We start from the raw sequence: 14,432 nt of genomic DNA, 5'->3' as shown, positions 1-14,432 counted from the left end.
GATAATGATATGCTTGCTAATATGCATAAGACCTGCCTCCAATTGGTCAGCGAGCATCTGAATCGTATCATGACAGCATTTGGCTCTCAGCATCCAGCAAGTCTCCTATTCACCTCAGACTCCATGCTGCCAAAAGGTGAAGACCCTTTCCTTCAAACCTAGCAAAAGGTCCATATAACAGAGAACAGTGGAGAGAGACATGGGTTGTGACCCCAAAATCTTTGAGCCTCATATATGAGCAGATCACACTGCGTTTCACCTCTGGCTCCAGCTGTATTGCACTTGCATGCAACAAATAACTGGGTGACAGAAGGGGAGATACCAAAGTCTCCAATAAATATGGGGGTATATCTGAATGACCCAAAAACCAGTCACAGAGGTAATGCTTTCTATATGTTATTTTATATTGTCCCAAGCTGCAAGGAATGGGACTTGATATACCGCCTTTCTGTGGTTTTTGCAACTACGTTCAAAGAAGTTTACATAGTACATACAGGTACTTATTTTGTACATGGGGCAATGGAGGGTTAAGTGACTTGCCTCATTAATGTTTGCAATGGAATTCTAGGCTTCTTACCATCCCATAAGAATCCACGAAGTGCACCATGCAACCTCCCCATGTTCCTTCACCCCAACAGTATAGGTAACATCTGAAGCACTTACAACCACACCATATAAGAATACCCTCCCTGCCAGGGACAATGGAAACCACGCCCAATCCAAAGACTCAAACTCTGCTGAAACAAAGGTGCAATATTTTCCAAAGCACTTCAGATCAGGAATATAGTTCCCAAACACTTAAGTTTACCCGTAACCTCCTGTAATGGAAACATTGAATATCAAATCTGTGCTATGCTCAGTCTCTCTAATTTAGATATGTTAAGTTTCAGACTGGAAAAGTCCCTGAACGCAGGAAAAATCTCCAGAACTTTGGGAAGTGTGCCCTGTGGGTTCTAAAACTATGATCATGATTTCATCTTCACAGTATGTAAGCAGTATATTAAATAAGTGAACATGAACAAAGGCCAGGCATTTTACCTGCTCATAACATAGGCAACCATGACACTCTGAACACGAATTAATAAATAAAACAGTCACTTTGGATTAAGTGGGAACAACTTGGCTGCAGCTTTATTAGAAGACATAACTGTATATAATACAGACAATCAAAACAGGATACCCAAGCCACACTGTAAGCCCTTAAAAAGCTACAATGAAAGCATCCAGTCCGCCGCCATACGCAAGACTGACAAATGCGCTAGATGCAGTACACAGGATGCTCCCACCACCAGCAAGGTGTGTCCAACCCGGGTGCAGTGAACTCATCTACACCAAACCGTAACTTGATGAATTAGCGTGTCTCCAATCACTTGCGTAATATAATATAATCAATAAATAGAGCAAGGGGTGGGGTGGGAGGGTAGGCTGCTCCCATTCGTGTCTTCAGGGAAGAAAGAGGGAATGCGCAGTAACTCTGTGGACTTTAAGCCCACGGCTCCAGCCCCTCATTGCGTGAAAACTCTCTTCCGGTCGCCATGGCTCCCTGCCTATCGCAGCTCGCCCTCTGCCTCACAGCTGGAGTGTGGGTGCACGGTGCCATGTTATGAGCAGCTCATGCACTTCAGCCCTCCGCCTTATTCTGGTCCTACTGATAAGCCCTTAATAGCCACCAAAAGCTTGAGACTGGATAGCAGGGCTTCTAAAAAAAAAAGCATTGGTGAAAAAAGACACTAGTGCTGTGTGCCTTTACAGAGGAGAAACGCTGATGCGGGGGAGGGGGGGGGGGTCCCATTCACAAATACCACCACCTTGGGATTTGAATATAGAGCCTTGATCACATCATGAAGAGAACCTGAGATCCCATATACCTCCAAAAGAGAAAATGAAAAAGGACCACTCCACGCAAGCGAACCCCTTCACATCAAAACCAATAACCAAAGCTTGAATGGTGTTCTGCCTGCCTCAGCCTATAGCAGTGATCAATTTTTGCACATTTACCGGAGCCTGATGGCTCATTATAGAATTTATTGTCACTAGATAAGACCTTCATTATATTGAAGTAGTTAGAAAGCTGTGGCTCACTGGGTGGAAACAGCACTTTGTAGATGGCTATTTTTACATTAATCCACTGATAAATGCCTTACTTTGGGGGGGGGGGGGGGGGGAGGGGTCACACTGTTCCAGCTTGTTATACTAGATGCAGGGCAGCCAATGCAATGCATAACATTTCAGCATGCCTGAAAAAGCCTAAGAGGCATTTGCTGGAACTTCTCTGTCTTCTGGTAAGTCTGAACTGCATGGGGCCAGTGCTGCAGTACAACAAGTAATTGATACTGTTAGAAAATAAAGAGGCTTCTTTCTTCCCAGGCTCCGCACAGTCTAAGGAGGCATCCTGCAGCTAGGTCTTGGTGCAAGATTTACCGCAACAAGCCTGACCGCACTTGGAAGCCAAGACCATCTCCGTGGGTAGCTTGCTGTAAAGTAAAATAGGAGATTATCAACTACCAGAATACAAAATATTAGCTCTGCCACTATTGCCTATGAATTTGTTTTAATCAACATTGTTACCGTAGTTAAATTTTACTACTCAAATCAGCACCCAGAAAATAATTGCACTGCACCTGCCAAAGGCACCAGCACATTCATGCCAGACCAGACAAATCCTTGTATGCAAAGGACCAGCAATCAAACTGTAAGCAGATCTTAACACGTAGGAGTCAGGTTTTTAATTCGGCTAATGTGAAATCATAGCATACACTGTCAGGAGTTCAAAGCTTTATTGTATGTTGACACTTGTACGTTTGCCTTCAAAAATTGTACCTTATTTATTTCCTTGTGTCTTTCTTTGCTCACAATTTCTTCTAGGATTTCCCCATCTCCTTTAATAAGCCTGAAAAAGGAGGTAAGCATCAGTATCCCTGACACAAAATTCAGTTGCACTAAAAGGTGAAAATCTGACCTTGACATGTTCTTCGTGCTCCAGAAACATTTTAGACTAGCATGAAAGATGCAAACACTCCCAACCCACAGATCACAACTGCAGTAAAACACTACATTCATTCTAGGACAAGTGTGGGCAACCAGTGCTTGGCACTGAATTTTATGTGGCCCACGAGCCCATGGGATGTGTACATAGAAAATATCATTAACCAGAGTTTTGGCACTTATAAATACTGTATTTTGCACATATTTTCAGAATAGCCACTCTGGTTTCCATTAGTTAAAAGTTTTACTTATCACAGAAAGTTTATGGACCTTTGGCATTTCCAGTTCCAACATTATGTAATGTTGTGGCCCGCTAGAGTAGGGGTTCTCATCCCAGTCCTCGGGATGCCCCTAGCCAGTCAGGTTTTCAGGATACCCACAGTGAATATGCATGAAATAACTTTGCATACAATGGAGGTAGGGCATGCAAATCTATCTCATTCATATATCCTGAAAACCTGACTGGCTAGGTGTGTCACAAGAACTGCTTTGAGAACCCCTGCTCTCGAAGTAGTACTGACATTCACGTGGTTGCCCAGCCCTGCTCTAGGAAGAACTGACTCCAGTTAAAACGGTGACTTCTGATGTTTTGTGTCTGATCAATCCGCCTATGGATATTAGTCCTGGGATCTGCAGCCACTCTCAGTGGCTCTTTGGCCTTTTGTGCTAACTAAATGTATTGATTCTTATCTCTTGAAAACAAATAATGGAAAATGACAAATTCCTTAAGAAAAGTGTCAAGGTTAACAAAACAATTACAAAAAACACACCACGACTGATGTTTGGAGCTGCTAGTTGCATGGCCTCCGTTGCAGTTACATGATGTATGAAAAACTACAAAAAAGAGCTGAAGAACGTAGGAGGCATGACAGACTGCTCTCTTCCCTCTTGGTCTTGTGTGTGCACCCATCCCCAGCCCCCCCCCCCCCCCCCCCCGCTTCAAACAACGTTCCCCTATCCACCTTCAGCCTTCATGTGTGCATCCCAGATAGATCTAGTCCCTCCCTCAAATCTGTTCTTAGTTGCACAAACTCTGTTGCTAGTGACAAATATGAACCTTTTCCCTCCATCTCTCCCCTTCTGCTACCACCACCCTATCTTCAAAGAGGACAAAGGTGACATTTCTTCTGGAGCTCAGCTGCATGTCTGCTTGTTATATTTTGGCTGTACACTAGCTGCCTGTCTTTAGAGAGATGTTTCTGGATATCAATGTCTGCTTTCCTGCAGTGCTGGCAGATTCTGCAACATTTTTGCATAAAGTCAACTTTTTTTTCAATTAAACGTTGATTTAAAAAAAATGCATTTTCTTTCATTGTACTATGTATATCTGGTTAATTTCACTAATTAATTTTAATCTGTCTTTTTTCCATTCTCTTTCACATTTGCATTCAGTTTGCATCCTTTCTTTTTTTTCCACTTCTCCTTTCAGCCACCTTATACCCTCAACCTGCCAGCGCAGTGTGGGTTGACCTGGGAGAAGTGCCAGCTTTGGGAGAGAGGAGCCAGGGCCATTTTTTCCTGCAATTCTGCAGCCATTACTGTGGCAGTGCAGGAAACCAAGGGCTCTGTTCCTAGCATTATTTTTCACAATTAACTCAACCTTGTTCTACCAGTTTCTGGATCCAAGACTCGTCTTATGATGCTTTGTTTTATGTCCCATTCCTCCTTGGTCATCGGCTTCATGGCCTGAATTCTGGATTTTTGTTCATCTGTCAAAGCTGAAACCCAAACATGGATATAATTTACACTCAGAAGAAAACATTAAATCAAATCCCAAAGGTTACAACGAATGTTCTAACGTGCAGATTCCTAATTAACAGTTGTTAAATTACAGCCTTTCCTTTTGGGAGTAGCAGCCAGATCTTGCATTACTCTAAGACAGACTCAAACCCCTTAGGTGGGAGTATATAGAAATGAAATAAAGCACCTTAAGATCTCACAGGGAACAGAGAAAATCAGAGGGCTCAAGAACACAAACACACAGTGAACCCATTTAATTCCACTTTTTATGGGCCAATGCAGCATCACATAATGACTGGTCATTACAAAAATGATTCTTTTTTTTTTTTTAATTTTTTAGAAGTCTTTATTGAACATTGCAAAATCAATACAATAATCACTCTATGCTCAACAATACACTATGGTACAGTGTCCAGCAAGCTTTACATGAGTGTGTAACAATAATACCATCTATTCAATAACAATGTTAGAATAAACACCAATTCTACTTCAAGTTTTTAACTTCCCCTATTCTACTCCCCCTCCCCCCACCTTTCCGAATGCTCTGTAGTCATACCCATTAGTCGGAACAATTTTTTAGAAAGGGTTCCCACACCCTTTCCCATGCAGGCAAAGTTTTAGCTCTCTGGGCAGTCAGTCTCTCCATTTCACATATGTAGCGCACCTTGGTGTTCCACCTTACCATTGAGGGTACCAAAGGTGACTTCCAATGTTAAAAATGATTCTTTTTTTAAACTTTCCTCAGTGATACAAGAGCAAGATGTACAGACTGAAATACCTTAACACAATTGGTCCTGTCAAGCTCCACTAAACCATAATTTAATGTAGCATACTGAGGTTCTAATATTTTCAAAACAGAGCCAGACCAAAGCTATCTGACACCTTAGGTGAGTCTTTAGCTGTGTACCCCCCTCCTCTAGGGAAGGCTCAAGGCCCTGGGCCAAGAGTGGGCAATGTCGGTCTTTGAGGGCTGCAACCCAGTTAGGTTTTCAGGATTTCTCCCACGAATATGCACGAGATCTATGTATATATGATGGAGGTAGTGCATGCAAATAGTTCTCATGCATATTCATGGGGGAAATCCAGAAGGAGTGGGTTGCAGCTCTCTAGGACTGAGGTTGCCCTAGGCCCTCCCCAGGTGTCCAGTATCTCCCCTTACGAATATTCATGAGTACTATTTATGTACATGCAAATAGATCTCATGCACACTCAAAGAGGAAATCCAGAAAACCTGAGTGGGTTGTGGCCCTTGAGGACCGAGGTTGTCCTAGGCCCTCCCCAGGTGTCCAGCATCTTCCCTTCCCTTTCCAAGCCTTCCCTAAAAGGGCATCTATCTCCTTGGAAGACTTCCCTCTGCCAGTCTGTTAGCCTGCCTGTCAGAGCAATCAAAGAGAGGGTCCAAAAGTACACAAAGTCAAGTAGCACGAAAAAAGCACAAAAGGGCCTCAAGAACTGGAGCAATGGTACAATCATTGTAGATACAAATAAAATGTGTGTTTCCAAATCATAAAAAGTGTGGCAAGACATATCCCAATTCCAGACATATTTATTATTGTGAAATCCCTGTTTGAGATCAGGGGCATAGCCAGACTTCGGCAGGAGGGGGTCCAGAGCCCAAGGTGAGGGGGCACATTTTAGCACCCCCCCCAGTGCCACCGACCCCCCCCCCCCCCTTCGCCATTGCTGAACCCCTCCGCCACCAACTTTGACCCCCCCCTGCCATTACCGAGCCCCCCCCCGCCACCAGCTTTGACCCCTCCCCCCTGCCAACGACCCTCTCGACCCCCCCTCCCGCCGCCAACCCACCATCGCCTACCCTTGCTGGCGGGGAACCCCAACCCCCAGCTGAGCCGAGGTCCTCTTCTTCCCAATCCCGCACAAGGCTTCGTTCTAGTCTGACGTCCTGCACGATGTCATACTCACAGAAACAGAACGAAGCCTTGCAAGATGGCTTCGTTCTGTTTCTGTGAGTCCTGCATGACATCAGACTAGAACGAAGCCTTGCGCGGGATTGGGAAGAAGAGGACCTCACCTCGGCTGCCGGGGGTTGCGCCAGCAAAGGTAGGCGACGGCGGGTTGGCGGCGGGAGGGGGGGGTCGAGAGGGTCATCGGCAGGGGGGTCCAGGGCAAATCTACGGGGGCCCAGGCCCCCGTGGCTCCACACTGGCTACGCCACTGTTTGAGATATCTCTTAAATATAATCATTGTACATATGGAGCTATTACAAACTCCAAAGATTATGAATAAAAACAAATTCGTGCACACCACAGATAAGTTAAAAAAATGAAAGTTTAAAACAGATTTAGTCTATATGTGTGTATCTCTTATAAAATGATCCTTGCATCCAAAGTAATGATACATTACGGCAAATGTAAGCCACATTGAGCCTGCAAATTGGTGGGAAAATGTGGGATACAAATGCTACAAATAAATAAATAAATAAAATGTCTGTTTTGTTTGGAGCCAGGGGTGGAACTGGAGAGAGCAGCACTGCTAAAGAAGATTGTGTGACCATGTCACTACAGTTGGAGTCTGGGCTGTCTGCCCATAAACTGAGGCTAGATGAGGGACTGCCTGGACAGCGTGTCAAATGACCACAGCGATCAAATTGACTGCTGCCACCTAGTGGAGGACTAAGTAAGAGCACTTTGCCTAACAGCTTCCACTGCTGAATGCAGCCCATCACCTACCCTTAGCAGTGATCTAGCTTGCTTAGTGCAAGTTCTGGCCCTACTTCAAATTTACATGAAAAGGAACGGGAATTACGCTCAAAACAATCAATACCATGTATTATTATAACAGTGAAAAATTTAACAGGAAACACACACATTTGTTTCAAAAACTATCTGGTCAATATTCAGCTGGCTGCAGTCAGCGTTTTTTTAAACACTGAGTGCCGTGGGCAGAATAAGGCGCGATAGTCAATGCTGGGTCACATCTGGAAACTGGCATTGAATATGTGGGTCTGAGCGGCCAATAGGAAAGGGCAAAATACTGCTCACTCCTATCCCAAAGGATGCCAAGAAGGATAACAAAGATACCTCCAGCTACAGGCCAGTAGCATCCATACCGCTAATGACCAAAGTAATGAAAGGCATAACGGCCAACCAGCAAGTTGACTACATAAACAAATTCTCCATACTACACAACTTCCAATCTGGATTCAGAACTCAGTACAGCACAGAAACAGTGCTGATCACACTACTAATGAAATTCAAAAAAAGAAATCTCAATAGGGAAAACATCCTCCTATTACAGTTCGACATGTCCAGCGAATTCAACGTGGTTGATCACCATATCCTACAAAGAATTTGCGATACGATCGGCATCGAAGGAAAGGTGCTCAAGTGGCTCAATAGATTCCTGACTACCAGGTCCTACCAAGTAAAGATGAACTCCACAATCTCTGCCCCATGGAAAGCTGACTTCAGGGTTCCCCAGAGCTCACCACTTTCACCAATACTATTCAATCTAATGATGACACCCCTAGCCAGATCACTGCCCAGACAAAGCTTCAACCCCTTCATATATGCCAATGATGTGACAATATTCACCCCTTTCAAGAAATTACTTCCAAAATCTTGGACAGCATAAACATCATGGAAATCTGGGCCTCAACTATCAAACTAAAATTAAACATGGAAAAAACACATTGCCTAATACTAACATCACCACATAATACTGAATGCTTCACAAACATCAACGCCTTGAGAACAAACATCCCAATAGCAGACATACTTAAAACTCTAAGAGTTACTGCAACCTATCCTTAAAGGACCAGGTTACAAACACCAGCAAGAAAATGTTCCACACTATGTTGAAACTAATGCATATAAAAAACTATTTTCCCAGTGACATATTTTGCACGCTTGTTTAATCCACGGTCCCTTCCCATGTAGACTACTACAACAGAATCTACACAGGATGCAAGGAACAACCATTAAAGAGACTACAAACAGCACAAAAGACAGCTGCCAGACTTATATTCAGAAAAAAAAATGATTTGAAAGAGCGAGTCCACTACTCCACAAGTTACACTGGCTACCCATCACAGCATATCAAACAAGAAAAGAGCGGGTTTATATGAATGGGAACCCTGTTCAAAAACAGTGATAAGGAAAAGTGGAAAGGACCTCAGATAAGTGACATACAGCAATAATGCTGAACAAGTTGTGCTCTACATGAGCGTCACTACAAATCAATCACTGGTCACTTTCTCACCATCCTCCTATGTGCTCAAATTTTATAACAAACAAATCAAATGTTAAATATCAAATATTAAATATCAAAAGCTGCATTGCCCATAATGTTAAACATCACTTAGCTGCAAAGCGGTCGCCATCGGGCTTCCCTGACCAGTGATTGATTGGTAGTGATGCTCATGTAGAGCACAACTTGTTCAGCATTACTGCTGTATGTCACTTATCTGAGGTCCTTTCCACTTTTCCTTATCACTGTTTTGAACAGGGTTCCCACTCATATAAACCCGCTCTTTTCTTGTTTGATATTTTGGATTTTTTGAGCGGTAGTTCCCCTTCTGAGTATTGTTACCCATCACAGCACGCATATCCTTCAAGATATGCACACCGGTCCACAGAATAATCTTAGGCCTCACTACAGAATACATGGCTGGCCTGAAAGATCTACCGTCACACAATGCAAACAAAAATACAAAATCCTATCTAACTCTTCACTATCACAAATGCCAAGGCCTAAGAGACAAATCTACGCTCACAACCAGTTTCACATACGTAGGCACCAAAACCTGGAACTCTCTACCGAAAGACATAAAAGGAATGAACTACCTAAAATTCGGAAAACAACTGAAAGCTCATCTCTTCAGGAAATTCCTGTCCGTGAAATCACATAGCCAAGGAGATCCCAGCCACCACATAACACGATCACAGACACAACCGGAACCAGGCTCGCAATGACCCTCACAACTTGATACTTGTCAACATACGTTACATAAGAACGTAAGAGTAGCCATACTGGGTCAGACCGATGGCCCATCTAGCCCAGTATCCTAGTACCTGGCAGAAACCCAAATCGTGGCAACACTCCAAACTACAAATCCCATGGCAAGCAGTTGCTTCCCATGTCTGTCTCAATAGCAGACTATGGACTTTTCCTCCAGGAATTGACCAAACCTTTCTTAAACCCAGATAAGCTAACTACTACTACTACTACTAATTATCATTTCTATAGCGCTACAAGGCATACGCAGCGCTGTACACCATACACAAAAAGACAGTCCCTGCTCAAAGAGCTTACAATCTAGATAAGACAGGTAAACAGACAGAACAATTAAGGGTAAGGGAATAAATAGGTGAGGTTAAAGGACAGGGCAAGTGAGTAGTGGTTAGGAGTCAAAAGCAGCTAACCACTGTTACCACCTCCTCAGGCAAAGAGTTCCACAACTTAACTATTAGTTGAGTAAAAAAATATTTCCTCCTATTTGTTTTAAAAGCATTTCCATGTAACTTCCTTGAGTGTCCACTAGTCTTTGTACTTTTTGGAACGAGTAAAAAAATCGATTTACTTCTACTTTTTCTACACCACTCAGGATTTTGTATATCTCAATCATATCTCCCCTCATCCATCTCTTTTCCAAGCTGAAGAGCCTTATCCTCTTTGGCCTTTCCTCATACAAGAGGAGTTTCATCCCCTTTATCATTTTAGTCGCTCTTCTTTGAACCTTTTCTAATTCTGCTACATCTTTTTTGAGATACAGTGACAAGAACTGAACGCAATACTCAAGGTGCAGATGCCACATTGCCGCATTGAACTTACCACTAGGTTGGAAATGTGGGGTACAAATGCAGACAAAAATAACATAAACAACTTGCTCCCAGATTTACGGGGGTCCCGCTGAATATTGACCGGGACCTGCATAAGGGTAAGGTGCACCCTCCTCCCATTCCTCCTCCCTCCTGCCCTCCCAATGAACGCAAAAAGCCCACCATTCCCTCCTGACTCCCCACCCCCAAGAGCACAGGGCCTCCAACATGAACCTCACCACCACTCCACCCCCTGTAGCAATGAGTGGGCATCAGTTCTGCCTTTTCGAAACTAGACCACCAAGGATTATACAAGTAGGGAGGGGGGATTTGGGGGTTACAGTAGAGGGATCATGGGGGAGGGCGGAAAGAAGTGGGGGACATCCAATTGGCAACTCAGGAGTTATGCAGATGCCAGCCGATATTCAGTGACAGCACCTGCATAGCTAACCCGGGTAAAGTTAGGCCTGCTATTTATGCGGTCCTACATGCCCAATTAGAGACTATTACCAGCACCCGCATCACTCCTGACTGCACCCTTGGAACGCCCCTCTCTTGACCGGTTTTGACTTGGCCGGTTAGTGCCTCTCCTGCCTGCATAAATCGCTTTGTACTTTTTGTCCATTGTACCAATCCAGAAGAGAGAAGGAAAGGAATTGGGAAAATAGGAATCAGCCTGAAACGTTTCAAAGGGCTGAACTGTGACCCTCACCTGGGCTGGTTTCTGCTACAGCCTCTCTCTGCCACTGATCCAGAGAGGGTCCAGGGACGACATCCTTGAGTTGAGATTTCGCTTCTCGGATTTTCTTTTTCTGTTTCTTGGACTTCTTTTTCTTCTTCTTCTTGTTCTTCCACTTTTTGTCTCTGTGTTTCTTTTGTTTTTTCTTGCTATGGCTCCTCTTCTTTGGGCTGGAATCACTGTCACTTGAATCCTCTGTAGAGGAGCTCGAGGAAGATGAAATGCTTCGCTTTCTCATTGTTTTCTCTTTTTTTGTTCGTACTGAAAGGAAGAGAAAGGGAAGACAATCTATATACCATGAACTGAGATGAATAGCAAGAGCTGTGTTAAAAAAAAAAAACTCAATAAAATAAAATTCGAAAGGTAAAAAGAAAAGCTACAAAAATATCTGGTAAACCTTTGATATTCTCTCATACTTGTTTTCCTCATGTTTCCGAACACAGAACTTCTTTTGTTTCCACTTAACGAACATTTTAGTAACAAGGGTAATCATTTTATAAGAACTTGTATGTATAGAACAATATTTGATGTGCTGTAGTAGGCCTACTTTTATATGATATAGGTACTCCTGGGCATAGACCATAGGTGGAATCAACTTTTAGAGGTATATTTCATACATATGTGTCACTTCCTACTGGCCCATGCACACACAAATTATTACTTGCCTTGGAACTGTTGTAACTGTGCAGGAGCTCAGATGTTGCTCTTATAAAACATGTGCCTTCAGTGCTTAGGTGTTAAGCTAAAGAAGCATGGGCAAGATAGGGCTAGAATAATTCTCATCAGATACCAAATAACTATACTTTATACCTAGAATTTAAGGAATGTCTTTTGCTTTCCCACAGGCTCCATAAATGGGCCCCAAAGAGAGAAGAAGCAATTGTATGCTGGGCATCAGTGATGTTAACAATTCCTTTCTGATTTTTGTTTTCAATACAATTAATATAAACAAAACAACGGTTCTCCAGATATACCTGTAAGCATCAAAAATAAGGTTGGAAAAAACCTCAAGAAGCTCCCAGCTAATAGCTAGTCGAGCGTGATCATCAGCGGAAAAAAACCTCCCAAACAATGGAATCTTTTATTCTAAATTCTGATAGTGAAACAGAGAATTTAAAATTCAAAAGTACTTAGCTGCATTGTCTCTTTCTCCCAGATAGACAAAAAACAGGACCGTGCCCAACGATGGCCAGATTTTCAATTCTATGTTTCACTATCAGAATTTAGAATAAAAGATTCTATTGTTTGGGAGGTTTTTTCTGCCGATGATGCTATTAGCTGGGAGCTTCTTGAGGCTTTTTCCTCCCTTATTTTTGATGCTTACAGATATATCTGGAGAACCGTTGTTTATATTAATGTGTTGATAACATTTTCAGGTTCCCTTCCCTGCTGTTTATTTTGTATTTTGTCTCTGAAAAGTCTTACCTTCATATTTCCTTGTGGGACTCTGCCCAGGTTTTCGTGATGTGGATTTATATTTCCTGGTTTGGGAAGAACTGCTACTACTGCTGCTGCTGCTGGAGCTCCTCCTCTGGTTCCTCTTTTTTCCTGGCCTGCTGTGAGAGTGGCTCCTGCTCCTTGCTCTCTTCCTTGTGCGGCTGTGAGCCATAGCGTTTGAGGGGCTAGAAGGGGGCCAGAGATTTTCCATTAGCTCTACAGACTCTGAATCCCTATATTTCAAGTCAGGTACACTACAAGTATTGGTGAGAGGGTGAAAAAGTTATTATACCCACTGTCTGCTCATTTGTTTATACTGATGAAAGTAGGTAACTCCCAAAACCCTAGTCAAGCAAATGTATTGTCAGCAGAATAAAAATGTATCATTGTATATTTAATTGTTGACAGTGCAGCAGGATTAGCATAATTATATAAAGATTATGCCAATCCTGCTGCACTAGAGGTGCCCTTAGGAAAATAACTCTTTCTACATATTTAGTCATAAACAGTGTTATATGTATATGTGACCTGCTGAGCAAAAAGGTACCAAAAGTGGGGTACGTGACTTATTTGTACCACAAGATCGAGGGATATCAACTGCATAATCCTGCCAAATTTTGGCCTCCGGTATGGCCTAATTACATCTTTAAAAAATGAGAACGTTTTTTGTTGTCTCAACAAATATTTTCATTGATAACGAAGTCATATAATATAATCCAAAATATCAATCAACCATAGCAATAGAAAATTGTGCAACTAGAAACTGGAACATACCCCAACTATGAGAAACCTTTTATCAATAAAAAAAAAAGTACTTAACCCCAAAAATCACATACCCTACTTTAGATACTTGCAGTTTTTAGGCTGTACAACATAAAAAATATCAACGTTGTGGAAAACAAAATTGCATAATCCCATTCTCCTTACCCTATAGTACACAGAAGCAGAAGCACTCGGGTTCATTTTCAAAGCACTTAGACTTACAAAGTTCCCTAGGTTATACTGGCTTTGTAAGTCTAAGTACTTGGAAAATACGCCTCTCAAGTTTAGGCTGCAGCTCTGGTACTTCAAGAAACCCGTAAATCTCTCTTAGCGCTGCATCTCTTTCCCACTATTTCCGCTCCAGCCTCTCCCCTCTCTCTCAACCCTCTCCAGTCCCCTCCTTCTTACCTTCAAAAAATGAGGTGGGTACTGGAGGTGGTAGCACTGGCACTGACTGATACAGATTCACCTCCAGGCTCCAGCTCAGCTGACTCCGCCCGGAAACAGGAAGTTGCATCTGAGGGGCGGGGCCAGGCCGGGGTCAGTCAGCACTAGAAAGCGGTGTCAATCGCTATTGGTCACTTGAATGACAAGTTTACAGGTAAGACGGGGGCGAGGGATTCGGGTGAGGCTCGCGCTTGGTTGTTGAGCGTTTGTTTGCCTGACCCGCATTTTATTGGAGACGTTGCTACATCCGGCCGGTTTCCAACTTGAGGATGTCTCCGTGTTCAGTTTATCCGGGAGCTGCTTGAAGGAAGGGCGCAGCTCCCGTCCCGTGGAATCGAGCGCAGTTTGCTATAAGCCTCGTGTGTGTCCGGTAACGGGGCAATTGCAGGAATCGTGATGCCCAGGTTTATGAAGGGGACTTGCACGTGCACTCTATGTCCCCGCACTATACGCCTTTGAATCTGTAAATGCAAGACCTTTATGTGCCCTATACTTTATTTTACTGCTATTGTGATTTTGAATATAGAATTTTCCCTTTTAAC

General features: G+C 43.1%; 1 protein-coding gene across 1 annotated transcript; it reads right to left on the bottom strand.

The window, feature by feature from the left end:
* Window positions 1-1,104: 1,104 nt before the first annotated feature.
* ARL6IP4 (ADP ribosylation factor like GTPase 6 interacting protein 4) lies at window positions 1,105-13,954 on the bottom strand. Its single transcript, XM_030219194.1, has 6 exons — window positions 13,852-13,954; window positions 12,670-12,866; window positions 11,218-11,505; window positions 4,586-4,703; window positions 2,821-2,890; window positions 1,105-2,474 (listed from the first exon to the last, which is right to left on the bottom strand). Exons 2-6 carry the CDS (start codon window positions 12,851-12,853, stop codon window positions 2,418-2,420), a joined length of 717 nt encoding a protein of 238 aa, XP_030075054.1. The 5' UTR covers window positions 12,854-12,866; window positions 13,852-13,954; the 3' UTR covers window positions 1,105-2,417.
* Between the last annotated feature and the right edge of the window lie 478 nt (window positions 13,955-14,432).

The sequence above is a fragment of the Microcaecilia unicolor genome, chromosome 11 (assembly GCF_901765095.1).
Source record: "Microcaecilia unicolor chromosome 11, aMicUni1.1, whole genome shotgun sequence".
In the NCBI taxonomy this organism is placed as follows: Eukaryota; Metazoa; Chordata; class Amphibia; order Gymnophiona; family Siphonopidae; genus Microcaecilia; species Microcaecilia unicolor.
The sequence above is the reverse complement of the archived record's forward strand: the minus strand, read 5'-3'. Positions and strand labels throughout refer to the sequence as shown.

Bases quoted from the DNA above. Each gene is read 5' to 3' on its own strand.
- ARL6IP4 (XM_030219194.1), bottom strand. From the start codon at position 12,853: ATGGCTCACAGCCGCACAAGGAAGAGAGCAAGGAGCAGGAGCCACTCT. The intron at 11,506-12,669 runs GTAAGACTTTTC...TCTTCCTTTCAG, and splicing joins TCCCACAAGGAAATATGAAG to TACGAACAAAAAAAGAGAAA. The intron at 2,475-2,820 runs GTACAATTTTTG...TTTACTTTACAG, and splicing joins GACACAAGGAAATAAATAAG to CAAGCTACCCACGGAGATGG.